At 39.0% G+C, this 21,761-nt stretch overlaps 1 protein-coding gene across 2 annotated transcripts; it reads right to left on the bottom strand.

Annotated features, from left to right (window-relative positions):
* Positions 1-1,873: 1,873 nt before the first annotated feature.
* LOC6603486 (eukaryotic translation initiation factor 4 gamma 3) lies at positions 1,874-20,472 on the bottom strand. Of its 2 annotated transcripts, XM_026991028.1 has the most exons (17): positions 20,406-20,472; positions 19,833-19,885; positions 19,565-19,766; positions 16,711-17,436; positions 15,379-16,026; positions 15,122-15,305; positions 14,944-15,058; positions 14,832-14,884; positions 4,387-6,731; positions 3,929-4,181; positions 3,723-3,880; positions 3,109-3,598; positions 2,829-3,052; positions 2,625-2,771; positions 2,330-2,552; positions 2,162-2,263; positions 1,874-2,085 (listed from the first exon to the last, which is right to left on the bottom strand). In XM_026991028.1, the coding sequence occupies exons 3-17, from the start codon at positions 19,640-19,642 to the stop codon at positions 2,024-2,026; spliced, it is 5,808 nt and encodes a 1,935-aa protein (XP_026846829.1). In that variant the 5' UTR covers positions 19,643-19,766; positions 19,833-19,885; positions 20,406-20,472; the 3' UTR covers positions 1,874-2,023. The 2 variants fall into 2 exon arrangements, with proteins under 2 accessions (XP_026846829.1, XP_026846828.1); XM_026991027.1 differs by lacking the exon at positions 16,711-17,436 and having other exon boundaries at positions 20,406-20,469.
* Between the last annotated feature and the right edge of the window lie 1,289 nt (positions 20,473-21,761).

Consider the following 21,761-nt stretch of genomic DNA (forward strand, 5'->3'; position numbering starts at 1 on the left):
ATTGGTCCAGCCATTTCGGAGGAATTTAGCAAAAAAGTTTGGGAAACGAGAATTTTATATATTACATAATGATTGAGTATAGGGATATATTGGTTTTTTTTTAGGTGCTTGTTACACTCAGAAGAAAGCGTTTCCGACCCCATAAGTATATATATTCCTATCAGCATCCAGATCCGAGATAATATACATACGTGGGAGATAATAGTAGAGAAAAACAAGACTATAAAAATACCAAAAAAGTGAACTTTTGCTTATTTTAATGTTTTCTGATCAAAGGTAATGTGTATTGTGGACTTTTTGTCGGAAATGCCCATGTGTAATGTTAAAATATTTGTGTATCCCACAGATCACATCCCTTTTTGGGCAAAATTTAAAACATACATATTTGATGTTCGTCAGTAGCGACTCCAAATTTATCAGAGTAAGTGGGTCTTGGAAATGTTTGGCTGTTGCAAAGCCAATTGCCAATTTTAGACTCAGAAGAATCTATTCCGCAGGGTTATCTACCTCTGGGGTTGTAGACCACTTTGACAGAATCTGATAACCTGTTTTGTGTTGATGACATTCAAAGGATAATTCTGGCTGTTATATGATCCCTCTCAACCTTAATAGATTAATCGCGTCTTTTATGAAGTGGTTTTTAATGTGCTTACCTCAAGCCTAATTTAAAAGTAATGTTTCTTTGTCGAGCTTTTAATACCCGATACTCTAAAAGAGTATAGCGGTGTATTCGATTGTGCGGGGGATGTGTGTTATGCCCAGAAGGAAGCGTTTCCGACCCCGTTTCTTGATCAGCATCAATAGTCGATTGAGCCATGTCTGTATGTCTAGTTCTCAGAGACTATAAGAGTTAGAGCAACGAAATTTTGTGTCCCGACTCCTTTGATATCACACTGAATCAAGTTTATTTCGAAATTTTCACACGCCCTCATAAAGAACGAAAATCTGTGGCAATTTCAAAGATACGAGAAAATAAAAATCGTATAATCATTCTTAATGACCCTACCTTGCAGACAGCAAAATCTAAATCAGATCGGATCATTATTGTAGACACACTCTTTGTCGTGCATCATGGAACAGTCATACTGATTACTGATATACTATATTAAAATATTTCGGTTGTTACCTACCTTTTAACTTGTTAATCTGAGTGATGAGTTACATGTAAATCTGAGTTACATGTGAGTATTTTTGCATCTGAAAAAGTGTTTTCGAAGTAATTTTTAAACGGTCGGATTATGATGTCCTTGGAGCCTCTAGACGTTCTATTTTTTTTTTTACTGGATTGGCACTGCTAGTTTCCTTTTTAAATTTATTTGATTTTTCAGCACTTTATTTATTCCCGAAACAAAGAGCTCGCCAATGTTATAAGGATGTATTTAAAATTTATATGAAACGGATTACAAATATGTAATTTTTAAAGTAAAATACGCATGTAAAATTTATCCGTTTGTCGTTTTTCACCATTAAAAACATTATATTTAAAACTTTATCGTTCTGTTCAAGTTACAAATAGATGGATAATCTCTTAGAGATAGAAACATAATCAATTATTCAGTTAAATCTATAAGCTGTACTGGGAAATTCTATTTTCACTTTAATTTTTTTTTGCACTTCCAAATTGGGATTGGTATAAATTTTCTAAATTCGCCTTTGCGTACATTTTGTAGCTGTCTATTTAGTCGTATTGGCGAACTAGACTAGCCAAAGCATTTCTTGTCCCTTTTTGTGGTGTTCTATAGCTATATTGTAAGAGCAACCATCTATAACTAGAAATTTCCTCTGGGTTTGCTTTATTTTACATATGTTATACACTTTCATATTATTGCATGTACTCGTAATGCAAGAACCGCAATATCTATATTGAGATAAGTCCATATCGAATCATAGGTATATTTTTAAAGAGCTCTCTTCACAAACCAGCTTTCTGTTTAATTAATTTTATTACAAATTTAAATATATTGTTTTTGTTTTTTATTCCCCTAAGTCGCTGTCTATGTCAGCTCTCCGAGTACTGTGCTGTTTAGTTGGTTTCATCATTGAATAATGAGTTAAAGAAGGGATTAAGACTTTTAACAGCAACGCCTAATAACGAAAAAAAAGGAAAATTAATGAATGACAAAGCGTGTATATTTGTAAATCTTCTTAAACTGCATCTTACCCTTTCCTGCTGATTGATCCTTTGAATCACGCCACTTACATAGCGACTCCTTCTGTATAACATAGGCATCATATAGCTCACCAATTAGTTCACTTAATAGTCCTAAGCCAATCAAAAAATTATGAAAATGATAAAGCTATGTGCTCATATATGTATTTATTTTCATACCTCTGGGATGCTCTAAGCTATGCACCAATAGTTGCATAGCATAGAGGCATTCCAATTGATGATCTTCATGCGAGTCGATGTATCGCTGCAAAACTGGTATGCAAAACTTTTGGAAGATTTCGGGCTCTAGTTTGTAACTGTTGTCCTTGTACACAATTGCAAAATTACTCAACGTTTCAGTCAAGCCTCTAATAAACAGTTTATCAGCCACCAAAATATTTCCCTGAGAGCAACATTCAATAAGGAATTATTTTCATTATTAAATTAAACTACTTCAAACAATTTCGAGCCTTACGTTACTGTAATCGATGATGCAGTCTGCCGTCGCTCCTTCCTTTAGCAAATGCTCTATATGTTCTATCACATTTTTAACGTGCTTCTCTGGTGTTTCGCGCTGCTCAATCACTGGCGGTTTCGACTCGTTTTCCACATACTCTAGTCTCTGTTTCAAATTACATATAAATAATTGAGATTACATGTTATTGCATAACAAACTTACATTGGATTCAATGAAATCGATAACTTCGTTGTCAGGCATAAAGTCGGACCAGTGCAGGTTGAACTTGATCCACATACTACGAGTGAAACTCGGTCCTACTTCTCGTGTACAGTATGTCAAATAGGTTTTGAGGAACTTTTTACCCACATTTGATGGGCTGTTGTCTTTCAGATTTTTGTTCCACAGATCTGATACCGTCAATATTTTCTTCACAATTAGTGGTCCTACGAAGGAATCGATTAGTGATCTATTAGAACTGGAGGTCATCCTTTTATATTACCGGCAAATTGCAGAATATACAGCCAAAGTTCTGGAATATCAAAAATTAAATCGTTTGCGCACTCGGCAAATTCTTTGTACGCCAGTCTAAAGTGATCCACGGAGATGTAGTTCTGTTGTATTAGATGCGCCACGGTAATGGCCAGGTACCGCCTGTACTGTTTGCCCACATTGGCCAGATGTAAATAATCCGTTAATATGTAGTACAAGAAACCACAACGCATGTCCTCCGGTACCCGTTTCATACACGCAACTACCGTCGGATTTACACCCTTGGAGGCTGCGGAAAGCTCTATCATTTCCGAGACAACCGCCTTGATCAGCTTCATGTCGGCATCACTGGGCTCGCTGAACACGGCCACAGGGGCCATAGGTCGATTTATCTGAACTGACGTTGCAGCGGCACTGGAACTGGACGCAGCCGACTGCTGATCACCACCTCTGTAAAGGCCTCCAACGTTGACAGCGGAACTTCCTAGTGAGCTTTGTGCCTATTTGTAAATTAAATATTTATAAAATTATTCAGTGGAGACCAAGCATACAATATCATTCATGGCGTCTGAATCTTTTCCATTTTATTAGATTTGAAAAATTAATTAAGAATGTTTTACTTACCTTGCCAGTAACTCGAACTGATGGAGCCTGTTGTGTATATTTTGAGTGACTAGCAGACTTTTGAACTGAAGAGTTTATCAATCCGCGACTCTGCTGTCCAGCGCGAGAGGATGAATTCTCACGCGATCCCTGTGATGATCCAGTTCTCGAGTTGAGACCTAAATAATTGGCATTTACTTTGAGTTAAATTTTACGAAAAAACAAACCTCTATCGCCATAACGATCACGCTCCATAGATCCCTTGTTGTATGATCCCTTGTTTCTGGGGCCACTGCGGTCACGGTCACGATCCCGATCCCGTTCGCTGCTATTCTTATCCACTAGGGACGACAACAATGCAAAGGGATTGGATGGCGTAGTTGTGGGAGCAGAAGATTGTCTCGCAGCTTCAAAATTCCAAATAAATTGAGTTAGACCACCCATTTTTTTGTTCTCTATGTTTTGGCTTATGTGTAAACTCTGAAAAGAAGAAAGCAAATAAATTAACAACCAAACTAATGGACTGTGTAACTTAACAAATTTAAAACAAGAAAGGAATGCAATGTCCACTTGGACTTTTTTGACACCAAACGAACAGAGCAAGGCGAACCTTTATCGACTGTAGTTCTGATTCTGGCCGATTGTTACAACTATTGATGACATAAGTGAAAAAAACGTGTCTTACCAGACCCTCCAGTTTATTGCTATCAAGAGCTTGAGAGCGGCTGCCCTTGCTTGTTTGTACATGCCATGTGTCATCGTTGTTTCCGTTAGAATGACCAGCACCACTGGAGCCACTGCCTCCGCCTCCGTTGTTTTGCTGCTGGTGTCGCAGGTTTCCATTGTCCCCGCGCTGACTGTGACTGCCGGAATAGCCGCTGCCAGAACGAGAATCTCCGAATCGAGCATTGCTGCGATCGTCTCGTTTTCCCGATCCTCCCTGGGACCCAACGGGGGTAGTGCCGGAGAGCGGACCAAAATATTGCGCTGATAGCTGCTCGTTCTTGGTCTCCTTTTCGATTTGTCCCATGGTTTTCGGTGCTTCGTTGCGTGTCGATTGCCATTTGTTCTTGCGCAGATCTATCACGTCTTGGAGCATAAACCGCACGCGGGAGCTTACTTTGGCGCCGTCTTTGTCGGTCTTGGAAGCGATTGCCTGCATTCTGGCTATGGACTTCTCCAGCGAATAGCATCGTGACGGTTCCTTAGAGCTGACGGGGGTCTGCTCAAACTTGGCCCCGACGGTTGTCAGCAGCTTGCAGAGGCACTCAAGCATATCCTCCGAGTGCGGATTCAGCAGAGTATCAATGCAGGAGTATATGATTTTACCAGTCAGCATAGATATCTTAAAGAGCTCCCCAATAAATCGAACCGTGCCTCCGGAGCGTCTGCGTATTTTTCGCTCTTCCTCCTCCAGAAGTGCTTCAAGCTCGGCTTTTTCGTTCGGATCGTTGCACTTTTTTATCTTGTCTACAACTGGCTGCAGTTTCTTCTCCTTTGCGGTACTTTGTGAGACGTTCTGCGTGAACTCGCGCTCCGTTTTGTCCAACAAGGCATTCCGGAAGTGTGCTAGATTTGATTTAGTGCCGCTCTCCATACGCTCGTCGCGAGCTTTCACTTCACTTATAAGGCGATGGCACAGCCTGGCGTACGAAACCGAGAAGTTTGGTTCGTCAATGGCCTTCTCAAACACTAAGACAATAACCTCGTCCATCTTTTCGGGCGTATCAATCTTCAATTTGATTATCTCCTCGACCAGCGTATCGAAACGCTCGGGGGTAAGCTTGTTCAGAATACCCCTGACCCGTCTCACCAACTCATCCTTCTCTTGAGTGGCCTTAACGTCTGCACTACTATCAGACTTGTTTACGCCTCGAGGACGCCAGGCATTCTCGTTCTGATTCAGTTTCACGTCCTGATTCAGTGACAGGTTGACATGTATCATACCCTTCATGCTGCTCCTACCACCTCCACTTTGCACACCCGACATCGACACCTGTTTGCCAATGAAACCCCCTCCCGACTCGCTGTTGCGACCTCCAATCACACCAACCATCGACTGCACTCGCTTGTTGTTGTTGTTGTTGCGGATGAACGACGGCATTAGGTTTGGCTGGGGCAGTATCGAAACGTTCTTTACTTCCGGCTGTATACGCGAGGCCTTTGCCTCGCGCAGCTGCAGCAACTGCTCGCGATCATATTGTTTCTTGCCACTGGGATTGCTGGGTGACCATTGACCCTCATTGTAATTAATCAACGATGATAAAACACTTTCTGAGACTGTGGCTGTGCCAGTGGCTTCTGGTTCCTGTTGCAGTTTAATATCTTCTTGGAGTTGAGGATCGGCAAAAGACTCAGGCTCCGTCTCTGGCTCTGGACCTGTCTCAGGTTGACGCTCTGGATCTTCTGCGGCAACACTGGACTGCGACTCTAGTGCCAGCTCAGAGAAAGGCGTCGTATCCATTGCACCTTTTGATAAAAGTTCTTTAGTCGTTATTTCTTCTACTGTTTTGGATGGTCGGGTCTCGCCACAAATCTCTTCTGCTAATGCCATCGGCGCTTCATCAGTCTCATCAGGGGAACTTTCGAAGATTTGTTCTGGCTGTGTTTGCTGTATTTCACTCTGGTGGGTCTGGGTTTCCTCAGCTGCGGCCTCTGATATTTCGGTTGAAGAGGTGTTCTGTGAGATGGCTTGGACTGTGTGAATCGACTTGGCTTCGACGGAACCCACCGAAGCGGTATCAATGCTCGCCGTCTCCGACAGTTCAACAACGTCAACAGACAGATTTGTTGATATCTCCAATTTTAGCAAATCGGATGAAAGGTTCTCAGTGGGCAGCACAGCAGCTGAGGTAACAATGTTGGTTCCCTCCGTTGCGGCGACTGGCACTTCCGCTGTGATCTGTGGCGGTGGCTCCTGCTTCTTCTGCTGGGAAGTGGATGCAGTCTGATACGATAGGTTTTGCTGAGTAGCCTCCTTGGTTGTTTTGGTTGCAGCGTCTGGCTTTGCAGCTGCATCATCCGCATCAGCTGGAGAAAATAAATGACAAAGTAGACATTTGATTTGTTAATTGTGTTTACTGTGCAAAATGTAAATATTGAATCTTAATTTTGATTTCTTTCGTATTTGTTTAGATCCGGAAGTGAAACAGTTTGTAACTGACAGGAAGCATAATATTAACTCAACTGGGTTTGTGTTTAAATTTCGACGATTGCTTTCTCCTAGGAGACACCTTAAGGAGCAATACCTTAAGTGACACACAGTTAATATTTGGTTAGCGAGTCTGATTATGTCAATTTTAGCGTGGACAAGAATAAAATTATCCTCTGAACCATATACCTTGGCACCAACCAAATTGAACCAACTCTGAAATATGCGGTTTCAGAGGTATTTACATACATAGTTTACGAATGCAAGTTTCTGACTTCGAGTTCAGGTTTCGTTTAGGTGTCGGTCCAAAAAGGATCACGAACAGTTAAACTTTTCGAACTTTTCTCTGCGTAGCCACTAAAAATTGATTTCTTCCTTTTAGTTATAATAATTATTCGATCTGATCTCTATGATAGTGCGTTTTTAATTTTTTCGTATCTTCAAAATTGTGCATGCCACAGATTTTCGTCCTTTGTAGGGGAACACTTGCAGCAGTGACATATCACAGAAGTCTGGATACAAAATGTCGTTGCTCTAGCATTTAGTCTTTGAGCACTAGGCGCTCATAGGGACGGACAGACAGACATGGCTCAATTGACTCGGCTATTGATGCTGATCAAGAATATATATACTTTATGGGGTCGGAAACGCTTGCATCTGGACGTTACACACATTCAATTTCACCACAAATCTAATATACCCCTATACTCATTTTGAGTATCCGGTATAAAAACAGGGTGCTGTTAAACGTAAATATGTGTTCAGCCCGGAATGGTCTATACAGCTCAAAACACTGGATTAAATTATTGCATCAACTTTTTATTCTTTGTTTCCTTTCGTTCGTGAAGGAAGCGGCTTTCCGAAAAATTTGCTGCACAAACTAGAACAATTCGCCCCTGGAAAAGTCTCAAAGACAAAGACATTTAAAAAAAAAACCCCTCGAAGTGAATTTGCTGCATATCCGTTTTCAAATAAGCTAGATCTAGCCTTAAATAGGCTAAAATGGCAACACTGACTGGCAGTCGGCCGCCGTTTAAATGTTAACTCTCACATGACCCCTTGAGAAATTAATTTTCGTTTGCGGACACTTTTTCGGTCTTTTGGGTCTTCTATGAAAAGGCACAACAAAATCCAATACTTACCACAGAAAATTGGAGAATGGCTTAGATCGTAGAAAAATGATTTCTTTTAGGGTTATGTAAAATTGCACAGATGAAAATAATTGAGTGTGCGTAAGACTGTACGCCTTTTGATGTTTGTCAATTCGGTTTCAAATAGTTTCAAATACATAACGGTGCATATCTATTATGTATATAATGGATGAAACCCAACTGAAAGGGATGATATAGGACAACGATAAAGCTTTCTCTCTATGCAGTAATATGCAGAGTATGCAGTAGAGATATACTTGGTTCTCTTAATAGAATGCATTCGAATTGGACTGAATGAGTTATACGAGCAAGCATTAAGGATTGTGCAAAAACGAACCGAAATTAAAGAAATAGCATTGCCGGAAACATTTGAATTACTCCAATGGTTTTATGCCAACTTTGTGTACTTCATTGCTACATTGTTTTTCTTAAATTTTCTTTCTCCTTTTCCTTACGCACAGCAAAACTTCAACAATTAAAAGACCCTGTGTTCTTTTGTAAATATGAGTAAGCACAGGCAGAGAAACAATAATTCAGACTCATTCTTTTCCTCTTCATTCGAATATTGTGCGTCCGAGTAATCGGTCAAACTTTTCGTAGTGGCATTCGTTCATTTTGAGCATTGTTGATTCAAATGCCGGCTTATTGCAGTATATTTTAGACGTCATTAAATGCATATAGGACCGCAACCTTTGTGAGGGTTCACGACCTGTGTAACATATTGTATTCCCCTAAAAGTAGATTTATATTTTCCTTACAGCGAACAGAACGTTCTGACTAAACGATGCTCCTTTAAAAACTTGAATAGTTTGATATTTTTGTGAATGTTGTAGGTTCTTCCTGTGGTAGCTGTTCTTAGAGCCATTCATTTGTATACAATTCGGCATAACTATGAAAAAAGGAGGCAAATGTAGAGATATGTAGATCTGTCGAGCTAGTCTAATTGGGATTGTTTTTTATATCTACAGCTCTAAGTACTAAGCAGGAATATAAATATACACTTTATGCGTGGATAAAGGTCGAAGGGTACAACAATTGCACAAATTCACGGTGGTTTCATCTAGTGTTTTATACTATATAATATATGTCATTCATATACAAATCTGAGGTACTAATTTACTCTTGTATTTCACCTTTATACCTAGTGGAGATCCTCAGTGCTTTCAAATAATCTTATTTTTAAATGAATATATGCCACGATTGACCAAACCCAATTGCAAAATATAATAAAAAAAAAAATACAGATACAAATTAAAGGAAAAATATGCAATGTAGTCATAATCTACAGGGCGGTACTAGCGTCACCCCAAAAATTAAACATTATATATATGTTCATATGCATATAAATACGATTGTATATATGTATTTTAATCACATACTTATATACACGCATATAAGTATACTCATACTTATTCACGTTAGACGTGCGTTGTCTTACCGACCAACTGTCGCGTTGTTGCCTAGGCGCTATAGATAGACACAGATGATATCGACTCGCACTAACACTCAGGCACCCAGAAGTGATCACATCGAACCAATTTGCTACGAACTGAATTGCGAACGGAGCAACAGAGAAAGACGTCCGCCGACCGACTGCCACTATTCGCTAGCAATCTAAAAAGAAAAGGTCTAAACACACTAGCATCAATTATTATTCGGCTACGCACAGCGATCGGACATGTGTGCGGACTAATGAATGAACTAACCCACACAGAAGTGACCAGAACTGACCAGAAGTGACGATGCTAAAAGTTTATTATTCCTCGGCAGAGCAGTATACAAATCAGTAAGGCAAAATTGTGATTAGAGCCAAAGAAAAAACAAATGAAATTAAATCTTGAAATGACACCAATTGTCATTAATATCATACAATGTCGGAAAAAATTGTATTTCCTTGTCACCTGAACACCCAAGTTCAACTTATTCATCCAATAATGTTGCGACGACGTTGTCTTGTTTAAACTACTTTAAATCATTTTCGCCCTCGAATAATGATAAATTTCATTTTGTGTTCTGATAACACGATTTCGAGTGAGGTACCATTATTATAATGAAGGGTGGGGGGTTTCCATTTGACGGACCTTGAGCAAGGGGTACTAACCTTTCTAGGTTTCAAGTCTTCAATTTACTTGAATAAGGTTGTCATTGGGCATAGAGGCGTAATGCCAATTCAGCTTCCACTTTGTTTATACACTACTGGTCAAAATAATAAGTAGATGTTTTTGAGCTTTTTTTCACGACTCAAACAACTTTTATAGTAAACACAATGAAAAAATTAAATTTACTTTTAGTTTTCTAACCTACCGTCGATTATAAAATATTTGACATAAGCATTTATCACCTCAAATAGTATATAGTTTGTGATCGATAAAATGTAAAAAAAAAAAAAACAAGGGATGATCGAAAAATTAAGTACAGAAATTCTACAAAGCCGAAAACGCGAAGCGTATCAACATTTGTTCATTGTTTTCGTATTATAAGTAATCGTACATATGCTAGCATACGGGGTAAAGCAACCTTATTTTTGTATTAATTTAGCGATTGTTTTTGGCATACAAGTAAAAAGTAGGCGGCCAGTCTCCACTGAAATCTCATAACACGTGCTTAACCATTTTCCTTGTGTACCGGACGTCGAATTCCCTGCCTTTGGGCCGCCGTACATATCTTCCGGAGTCAAAAGTTTTATTTTTGTTTAGTCCCTCCATAATATATTATCTATATCAATATCAATCTGAACAAAATATATCGAGCGCCCTAAACTTTTCGCAGCTTCCCGAAGACTTCCCTTATTTTTGAAGATTCCAGGCAATCTTCTTTTCGGCCCATCTAAAGAACTAGTATTAACTTTCATGTACTTAAATATGCATATACTTACATTTTGAGTCGGACGCGCCTATGATCTCGCGGGAAAAACTAAGTCGTTAACTGCTTTTAATAAAAACTTATTTAATGAAATATCGCTGTGAAAGATATAAGTTTTGGGACAGCGAATTTGAAAAGGTAATTTTTAGCGATGATAAAAACTTTAATTTATACGGTCTGTGACAGATCTCCTGGAAAACGAACTTATGTCATTTGCAGAAGAGTTGAACGAATTGAACGTTTCAGCAGGACAACGCTCCTAAAAATGTTGCACGATATAAGATGCCGTTTCTGAAGTCGAAAAATATTCAGGGCATAATTTCAGGCGAAGTTTTTGGGGATAGAGGACAATTCAACCCCTTAAAAAATTTAGAAAAAGCTTTAGCCGCCTTCCAAGACTTGTTAAACACGATGCCCCGACGGTTGTTAACAAAACAAACAAAAAAATTTATTTGAAAAGCTAAAATTATTCTGATGGCTTGTTTCAGGATGCGATTTTCGACGTTGATTTTCAAGGCAATAATGCTCCAATCAACTTACTCCGATTATTGACGATGTAGCACCATGCATTGCCACTACGAAAAACTGGTACGAGTTCAATCGTGGACATCCATTGCTGCAGGATGAGTCACGTGACTGTCGTCCAAAAGCTATTGTTGATTTCAATTTAAATGTATACTGTGAGTTAGGGACCGCAAGGTCACCATGGGACATACCGTGACAAATGCAGGCATCTTTGGGCATTAAAGAGACCAGCATAGATTCAATATTGCATGATACGACATAATTTAACAATAGCCCGCAGAAAAGACTATCGTCAATTGGTCTGAAGAAATGCGAATCAACTAGTCATGTCGAATTTTGTTCGATTGACAAATTTAGTAAGATATTCTAAGTGGTTCACAAAGAAAACCAACCTCCAAATACGGATTGTTGTTTACTACGAAAATTCACGTAACGTAACAAATCGTTTTAGCACCCAAAACATTTACGTCGGCATAAAAAAGCTATTACAAGAAGCTCAATTAATTTTGTTGTACAGATTCTATTTTGGTTAATTGGTTAAAACGTTTTAAAATAATTAAAAGCAATAAATTCATTTTTAATGATATGAACGTAACTTAAAGTTCCTATGAATGATACCGAGTTTTTGGCCGTCGAACTTCAGTGATATAAATATGTACATATGTAAAGGCATAGCATCAGAGGTGCAGCAACGGTTTGCAAATGATATTCCGGCTCAAGCTATTCAACGTCGATGTCTTTAATAGCAGGGACACTTTACAATTCACTTCTGAATAGTCGAATAAGAAAAATTGCTCTATTGCCACCGTAAAGCATCCGCCTTATGTTATGATATGGAGAGGTTTCCGATCGCACCGATTTAGAGAATCTACTAAATAAGGATCCTTCTTATGATTCTGCAGTTTTCTTGTATCCTCCAAATTGTAGATTATAAACGATCTTCTTCGGTTTTATGTGGGAAAAGGAGCGGGCAATAATAGTATTCAAAATTTATTCAAGTGTCCATCAATACAAACGACACGTGCTGTTCATTTCACGATTTGCGAGGGAGCTAGGGGCCGTAGGAACTATTTTTTGGTGTCTAGAACTAAAAATTAGACTAAAAATAGAATTGGCTTGACATCGAGGAGTTCGAAAGCCAAATATTGTACAAAGGATGATGCACCAGATGATGTTGGATTTCAAGGGTCACGGTGACCAACAGCAACACATTACATTATCTGAAGATCAGTCAAAAGATCAAATGCAAGCGATGAAGTATCAAGGTGAAGCCCAATTACAGAGATTGGGAGAGAAATGGATTGGCTCCGGTATATCACAGCAGCACTGATAAAGCAATATAGATAGTTTCCGTCAATTGGAATATCCGCTAGATGGCGCAATTCAAGGGATTTTTAGCAGGGATTTGGAACGTTTGAACGTTTAACATACAAAAAAACGAGGGGGAACGTTGTGAGTTTCTGCGGAGACCGCAACTCTACATTTATACCCAATACTTAGTCAGTATGGCTCTCCTCCGGCAGACGCCGCTCATTTGAACGAATCGACAAAGAGTGCGTGCGAGAGAGATAGAAAATCAGTCTGAGCGTGACGTCGGGCGCTGCGTAGCCACTGCAAATTGATATTTTGCTTTTGGCTACAAAAATGATCAGATCTGATCCAGATTCAGCAATCTGATAGATATGGTTATTCTCTATGATTGTGCGTGTTTAGTTTTCTCGAATGTGCAATATTGTGGATGCAACAGATTTTCGTCCTTTCTGGGGGCGGAAGGGGCTGGGGCAAAATTCTGAGATATACGTTTTATAGTGAGATCTAACAGAAGTGCGGATACCAAATTTGGTTACTCTAGCCTTAATAGTCTCTGAGATTTGTGGATACCCCAGATTTTCGTCCTTTGCGAGGGCGGAAGGGGGTGTGGCGAAATTTTGACACGAAACGGTCAAGGTCCGATATCACAGGAGTGTGGATACCAAATTTGGTTGCTCTGGCTCTTATAGGTTCTGAGATCCTTGAACTCATATTTTTCAATTGGCAAAACCGACCATGAAACCTGAGTGTTAGAGAGAGACAGAGCGAGAAAGAATGAAATTGTTTTCTTGTTTCTGGCTATAATAATTATACGATCTGGTTAAGATTTTACAATCTAGAACATATAGTCATCCTCTACGATTCTGCGTTTTTGGTTTTATCGTATCTTTAAAAATGTGGATGCCACAGATTTTCGTCCTTTGTGGGGGCGAAAGTGGGCGGGGCGAAGTTTTGAAATATTCTTGTAGCAGTGACATATCACAGAAGCTTGGATTTAAAACATCGTTGCTCTAGCTCTTATAGTCTTTGAGCACTAGGCGCTGAAGGGGACGGACGGACAGACGGAGAGACAGACAGGGCTCAATCGACTCGGCTATTGATGCTGACCAAGAATATATATACTTTATGGTGTCGGAAACGATTCCTTCAGGATGTTACACACATCCATTTTCACCACAAATCTAATATACCCCAATACTCATTTTGAGTATCGGGTATAAAAAGTTAATTTTTGTCATATTTTTAATTTTTGTTATACCCGATACTCAAAATGAGTATTGGGGTATATTAGATTTGTGGTAAAAGTGGATGTGTGTAACGTCCATAAGGTATATATATTCTTGATCAGCATCAATAGCCGAGTCGATTGAGCCCTGTCTGTCTCTCCGTCTGTCCGTCCGTCCCCTTCAGCGCCTAGTGCTCAAAGACTGCCAGCATACATAGCCAAGTTGATATAGTCATGTCTCTCTGTCCGTGTTCCCGTCCGTCCGTCTGTCCGTTCCGTTGAGCGCATAGATCTCAGGGACTATAAGAACTAGAGCAACAAAATTTTGTATGCAGACTCCTGTGATAGACATACGCACTGCTAAAAGTTTATTTCAAAAATTTTGACGCGCCCCTTTTCGCCCGCACAAGGACGAAAATCTGTGGCATCCACAATTTTGACATTTGTTTTGATATTTTCAAAAACTACATGGAAGTAGATAATTTATGTATTCCTTGATTATAGCCATTGAATCCACCTTGTAAGCAAGGGGAAATGTGTTTTTAATTATTATATTTATGTATATATTGTCGTCTGCCTATCTTTCCTATTTCTGTACTTTGTGTTGGTGAGTTTTCGCGTATTGAGCGTCTGACTCGCTCAGAGAGGAGGTTTGGGCTTCGCAAGGGAGGAAGTCAGACAGTTCCAATAGAAGAAACGATGGCTGATGAAATCGATTCCTCTTACAATCATTACGGAAACCAATTAAATATTCCCCTGTACAAAAAACCCTATACTGTAGTAAAATGACTTTAATATTCCCTAGAACATTCCTGGGCACATCGTAAAAATCTATGAGATTTGGTTTTTGTATTGTAGATTTGCATTAAAATTATTATATGATAATACTAGTGTCGTTTACTTACAAGTGGTAGAGACATGGGGGTCAGAGGCGTTTTTAGGAGACACTATGGGAATTCTAAAAGAAGGTAATAGCTATAGAATATTAGCTGAATTTAGTTCATTTCATAGACGTACTTTTTGCTTCTTCCCTTTTGAGGCGTTGGCAATATTTCAACAGATGGTGCATCGGACATGGCAGATACGATTGGAGTCTGACCCACGATGTCTTGGCGCTGTACAGGCAATTGCTCTGAAAAGTAAAAGAGAGCAAGAATTAAAATTGTATGTAGCCAGATACGTAACGCATTCTCACCTATAGTATAAGGAGCGTTGGTTCTCGAGTCTGGAGCCTGCAGTGTTACGTTATTGGAAATATTTATACCAACCGAATCCTGTATTGGAATACAAATGGGAGTTTCGGACAGAACGTCAGGAGCTGTTACTGTTGCTGAAGACGCTGTTTGCTCTGTGAAGTCATTGTCCGCAGTCGAGTTGCTCTGTTATAACAATAAATTTAAACAATATCGTAAAGATTTAAAGGTTCCAGCCGGTCAATGATAAATAACTTGCCTTATCGAAATCGTCTAATATATTTTTTTTAGTTGCCGGATCGATGATCTGTAGGCGATGCTGATGTCGACGCCTACTCGCTGGCTGCACTTGAACTGATTGCGGTTGCACGCTGGTTGGCATCACACCGACTCCGACCATTGGAGCCACACCAACCTGCCCCACACCACTGCCAGGACCACCCACACCCATGACAGTATTTGCTCCCTGTTGGACAGTGCCTGTAAGCAGCTGCAGCTGTGTCGAGGAGGCACCGGGACCAGCCAGCGGCCCATTGGGTCCGGACTGTACCGGTTGCATTGTGTTGCCCACATTTGTATTAACTGTCACGGCGCTACGTGTATGCGGCGGCGGCTGCTGCTGGAGAGTCGGCACGTACTGGTACTGGTAGTAGGGCATTGGAGCAGGTGCATATTGCAGGTGAGAAGTTGGAAATGTTTGCTGTCGCGGGTTGTATTGAGTGTACGGCTGCAACACCATATTCTGGTGTATTGCCTGCTGATACATAGGTTGCACATGGACGTGACGGGTTCCGCCGGCGCCACCGCCACGCGGAGCATTAGACGCCGGGGGTGGTCCTCGAAATATGCCTCCACTTTGTTGATTTGAACGGGTGTTTCCTGAACTGTTGTTTCCCGTTGACACGTACTGTAAAAGAATATGTAAAATGAGTTTAAAAAAAATGTAATATATTTAACGACAAAGCTTAAATTTTAAATCTAATTTTTCGTACTATTATCCGTGGTTGGCATACATAATTTGTTTGATTTGTTTAATTTTTTTTTATTAAATAAATAAATATTAAATAATAAAAGCACCTTAAATATGGTTCTAATATGTGTTTTTTACGAATTCGTAAAAGGTTTTATTTTCAAGTATCTTTATTTGTATACCAATATTGAAAAATGTTGAGGAGAAATGTATATCAAAACGGAGCTAGTTTGAGCACAAGAATCCAATCTCATGTATCTCACTTGTTCTAGTTTTAAATAGTTTTCGTGTACATTAAATTACTCTCGACAAAGACAGCATAAAAATGAAAATGTCCAATCGTAAAGCAAAAGAAGAAGGCTTGCTTCTGGGGCAGATAGCTTTGAAAGTGAAGGACCAGTTTTACTCGCACTCGGACATACGACACACTTCGATGCGCCGAAGATTAAGAGTCCTTGCAGTTTAGCAATAATACGTCGTTTAGTTGATTTTTAAACCTTTTCAAGTATACAACCTATATTATTGAACAACCTATATTATATGCTGGGTGTGGTGTCAGAATAAATGATAAGTTGAAGACCCAAGGAGATAGGGTCTACAGTGCTTTTTCCGTTGGATTACCTCTGCCGGCGCTGTTTGGAAGCTATTGCTTGACAACAGATTGCTGTTTTTGAAATCGAACTTTCTATTAGTATCAACACAACTGACGCCGACTTTTACGCCGACACCAACAAGATTCTTTTCGTGCATGTATGTCCCAGCGGTTGAACCAATAGCGACACCAATGCTGCTTCCAGTACTGGAACCGTTGCACACTCCGGCGGGAGAGTTGTTACTAGCCGCTACTGTACCGCTGCCGACGCAGTTGCCATTTTTATTCATGTCTGGAACGCTCATGAATCGAAGGTTTCCATCAAGGTTGCCAGGTAACGCCCTGTGGCTTGCTATATTGTAAATAGCGGCTGAATTCAATTCCCCAGAGTTCAACGGACAGCTGTTCACAGTCATTATGTTAGCGCCGTTGCACAGTACAGTAGACTGCTGGGATCCTGCTGGTCCTGCTCCAGCCATGGGCCTGTTCACAACGTTAGCGTAGCTCTGTTGCTGCTGCTGTGTGTGCTGAAGGTGATGGGGCTGTGGTTGCTGCTGCGTCAGGTGGGCTGACTGGTGAGTGGTCGGCGTTGAAGTCTTTAGTATTGAAACCACATTGTAAGCCTTATTTATCGGATACTGTGGCTGTGACGCTGTGTGGCTGTGCTGCTGTTGCAGGGACTGCTGAAGAGGCTGTGGCTTTGTGGGCGGCACCTGTGGAGCATACTTTTTGGACTTTTTATTGGCTGGCAATATCTACAACAGATCACAAGAGTTGACATTGTTTTCTAGACTCTTAAATTAAAACCAAATAAAATTTTTTTTTTAAATAAGGGCGAAAAAGTATCGAAATCCAAAAAGGAAAATTTAAAAAACATCAACTAATCAGAATGCCAAGAAAGTCGACCATTCCGACTATATGCTATTCCGATTTGGTTTCTTTGTTGAACAGATAATTATACTCGATACTCAAAATGAGTATAGAAGGGAGCGTTTCCGACCTCATAAAGTATATACATATATTCTTGATCAACACCAATAGCCGAGTCGATAGAGCCATATCTGTCTGTCCGTCCGTCAGTCTTTCCGTCTCTATGAGCGCCTAGCGCCCACAAAGGACGAAAATCTGTGGCATCCACAATTTTAAAGATACGAAAAACCCAAAAACGCAGGGTCGTAGAGAATCTATCTATCTTTCAGACGGCCAGAATGAAGAAAACAATTTCATTCTCTCCCGCTCTGTCTCTCTGTAACACACACGTTTCATGGTCGGCTTTGCCAATCGCTAAGTGAGCGCTTAGATCTCAGAGACTATAAGAGCTAGAGCAACAACAGTGATATCCAATCTGCACAAGTGCATTTAAAAATTTGGCCCCACCCCCTTCCGCCACCACAAAGGACGAAAATCTGTGGCATCCACAATTTTGAAGATATGGGAAAATTTAAAATGCACAATCATAGAGAATGACCATATCTACCAGCCGAATCTTGATCAGATCGGATTACTATTATAGCCAAAAATTATACGACACGTTCAGACTGATTTTCAGTCACTCTTGCACTCTTTTTCGTTCAATGCTAGCGCCGTCTGCCAGAGAAGAGCCTTACTGACTAATTATCGGGTATAAATTTAGAGTTGCGGTCGCAGCATGACGAAGGACCGAGCCTAGATCTTGACGCTCAGCGCAGAAGTCTACTGTGCGCACTAGAGCCAATCACTGTGTGTATTGTGTTAATGAATTCGGGGTTTGAAAGCGATCACCAGCGGCGACTTCGGGCAATTTTCTTTCAAAGCATTTACTTTTAGCTAGATAATGTGCTATTTGCTTTCCACTGATATATAGCATTAGATTAAACACTTAGCGGCATCCCAAACTTTTTAATTATTTCCAAGATGACATTTTGAAACATGCTTTCGCCATTAAACTACAAATTCATAAGAATCATGATCTTATTTAGGAATATGTCGGCCGTAGAAAAATACTTGGAATGCTTGGAATTGCATCGCCTCTTGTAAGATGTAGTCATTGCATGACAACTTCCAAGCGCAGAAAAAAAAATTCATCAGAATTTTGTAAGTTGTAAATTGTAGGTAGTTTAACCCAGTATAAATACAGTTCTCTATTAGAATGGTGTTTCCATCAATTACATCAGACTTATGCTATATGCCCTATGATCTGGCCAAAAATATAAATGTCCAACAGCACAAACAAAACAAATCTGGATAGAGTGACTTGGCTTGCTTCACTGATCAAAATAATATGACCATTAAAGGTTTAAATAAATAAATAAACTTCAGACTTTACCTATAAAAACAAAGTTTTTTCTAACAAAAATGCAAGACGTACACCAGGTATAACAATAAATGATTTTCTTCTTTTGCTAGTAATATTTTAACGACATTTCAGCCAGGGAAACATTCAAATTAAAATCACAATTGAACAAAATCATAGAATAGAACAAATATTCGATTGATCCGAATATTATAACACTTATTACTGGCAGATAAGATTTATGGCAATTAAAAAATAATGTTTTTTAAATTTTAAATATTATAAAAATATCAATATGTATGTACACATAAGCGTAGACGTCCATTAAAAAAAATTTTGTATATTGTTAAGCTACCTTTTTAGGTAAGGTAAGGTACCAAGTGCCTTGATATATGAGAAAATTATAAAATATAACCTATTTACATAGTATTATCAAAACTTCTCCATCATCTTAAGTCAGGAGCGGTTAACGGATTTTGCCATATTTCGCATCACTCAGCGTTTTTTAAAGTCAAAGTTAGATAAAAGCTGGGAATGGAATTCTTTGTCGCCAGCCATCTACATCTACCGCAATAAAGTGTGTCTGTGGATCTGCTTGAGGTTTCACTTACCATATTTTGTGCTGAATGAGGCTGCATGGCTTTAGCTATATCGGATTGTGTTGATAAATTTGGCGTAGCTTGTTGCATTACGAATAATCCTAAAAGTGTGATTGTATCTGAAATCGCCAAACGGTTAATCTAGCCGCTATGCTGACGATTTCTGTGGCGATCTCTGTCCCACTGCAATGTGTCGTCACACAACCATCTGACTCTGGGAGAGTATGCATCAAATTCAAATGACCGATTTAATAATACCGCATAGCTGTAACCTTCTTACCTGTAAATGGATCAAGCTGTTACTTCCAGAAATGTTTGATCTGCAAGTGTCAACTAAAAAAGACATTCAAATATATATGTAAGTACCAAGTTCAGAGATATATAGAAATGTGTACGTATATGTATATGTACATATGTACGTAAATATATACAATGTTGTTCGAGCTTAACTAAGGAAAATTTCAAGTGTCCAAACGCGCATCCATACACATACATACACATATGTATGTACGTATGCACATAGGTCTCGACCAGTTTACTTCTCTTAGATTCTTGTCTTAAATCTTTACAACAATTTAGCTCTAAATATTTGCCGACGTTGCCGTTTGCTGATGAGACGCAAGACGCAAGCAAGATGAGCAAGAACCTCTTACAAAGGCACCCTATTGTACAAAAAAACGTGCATCTGGCTTTAATAGTTTATTTAATTCTACAAAGGGAAATACCTTTTAACAAAATAAAAGTGGCCGATATATACATTAAGAGTATGTTTTTAAATACCCGAAAACGTCGACTTGGCTTAATATGTCATGTAATTTTAGTTCGCAAGTCCTCGTCTTACCCTTTGATTTACCTGGAGCATATGTACGTTCCGTACCGAAGCAATTATGTACAAAAAAACAAAAGTCTCCACCCAAAGTGTATTATTGAACAGCAAAAAACTAAATTCTATTTCTAGTAATGTTTTTATAATCCAAAATCTACTTTTTTTTTTATTAATTTCCACATGCAATGTGTTCAGCAGTGTGACCGCGAATTTTTCGATAAAATATACCGTCCGACCCTCAGAAATATACCGAAACATACCGCCTCTTTTTCAAAATATACCGTAAATATACTGTCGAATTAAAGTTCTATTTTACATATACCTCGTTTTTGATATTCCGACGAATATTACTAGCTATATAGAACATTTGGCCATGCCATCATAATTTTATACGATTGGTGAATCTATTTCCTACTTGATTGGCCATTTTCATATTTTAATTCATTGTTGAAATCTTTTATTTGTCCCAATGTATACCAGAAATGGCCAGGACTTTTGGGTGTTTTTAATAAACTAAAGAACCTCATCATTTTTTAAGAGGACAAATTCACTATCGATTCCCTGCGGATCTTTAATAAGTTGAGGAAATCTTTTATACAGGTCATGCAAATTGGCCATTGACTATGTCTTCAGGGTTTAGGAATGAGAGAAATTTAAAAACCTTCTCGTTAAAAGGCAACTTTTTCTTTAATTGTATACTCAACTCGATCAAAAATGACTGTGCTCTTTGAAAAAATTCATATTTTTCATTTCTTTCTAATTTTGACACTTCGAGGCTTACAATAATGCACAAGTTCATTTTTTGGAATTCTACGAAATTTAAGTCAGTATTCCTTATATATAAGTCTTTCAAATAACAGCTTAACATTAACTTATAAGTTTCAGACACATTTTTATATATTATGTGTGTTAAAGCTTTGCTAGACTGAAAAATGATATTAAATCTATTTATTATAGGCAAAATATAGTCTTGAAAGTAGAAATATAATTTGACTGAAACGCTTTTTAAATTTGAGAGAGTGTATTCTGCAGATAAATTTTTACCATCTTAAATATACCGTAATATACCGAGAAGTGCTTAATATACCGAAATATACCGATATACCGTAAATATACCGTCGGCTCATTTTGGACCCCAAAAAATACCGAAAAGTATCAAAAATACCGTAAACGGTCACCTTGGTGTTCAGTGTAGAGATGTCAAACCATCGATGGCACTATCGATAGTATCAATGTTTTGGTGCTATTGCTACTGCTTTTTTTCGCTTTTGATATTTGAAGATCGCTCAGCATTCAGCCTTGCAACCATATAAGATCCCCGATTTATACAAATAAGGATTTATTTAATTTTGCTTGAAAAATGCCTCTAATAGACTTCCAATC

This window comes from Drosophila persimilis, unplaced genomic scaffold (assembly GCF_003286085.1).
Source record: "Drosophila persimilis strain 14011-0111.01,24,50 unplaced genomic scaffold, DperRS2 tig00000652-arrow-arrow-pilon, whole genome shotgun sequence".
Lineage (NCBI taxonomy): Eukaryota > Metazoa > Arthropoda > Insecta > Diptera > Drosophilidae > Drosophila > Drosophila persimilis.

Excerpts from the sequence above, each read along its gene's own strand:
- LOC6603486 (XM_026991028.1), bottom strand. The coding sequence starts at position 19,642 with ATGCAACAAGCTACGCCAAATTTATCAACACAATCCGATATAGCTAAA. Across the intron at positions 15,306-15,378 it reads TATTAGACGATTTCGATAAG|AGCAACTCGACTGCGGACAA; the intron begins GCAAGTTATTTA and ends TTGTTATAACAG. Across the intron at positions 2,264-2,329 it reads TAGCTTAGAGCATCCCAGAG|GACTATTAAGTGAACTAATT; the intron begins GTATGAAAATAA and ends TGATTGGCTTAG.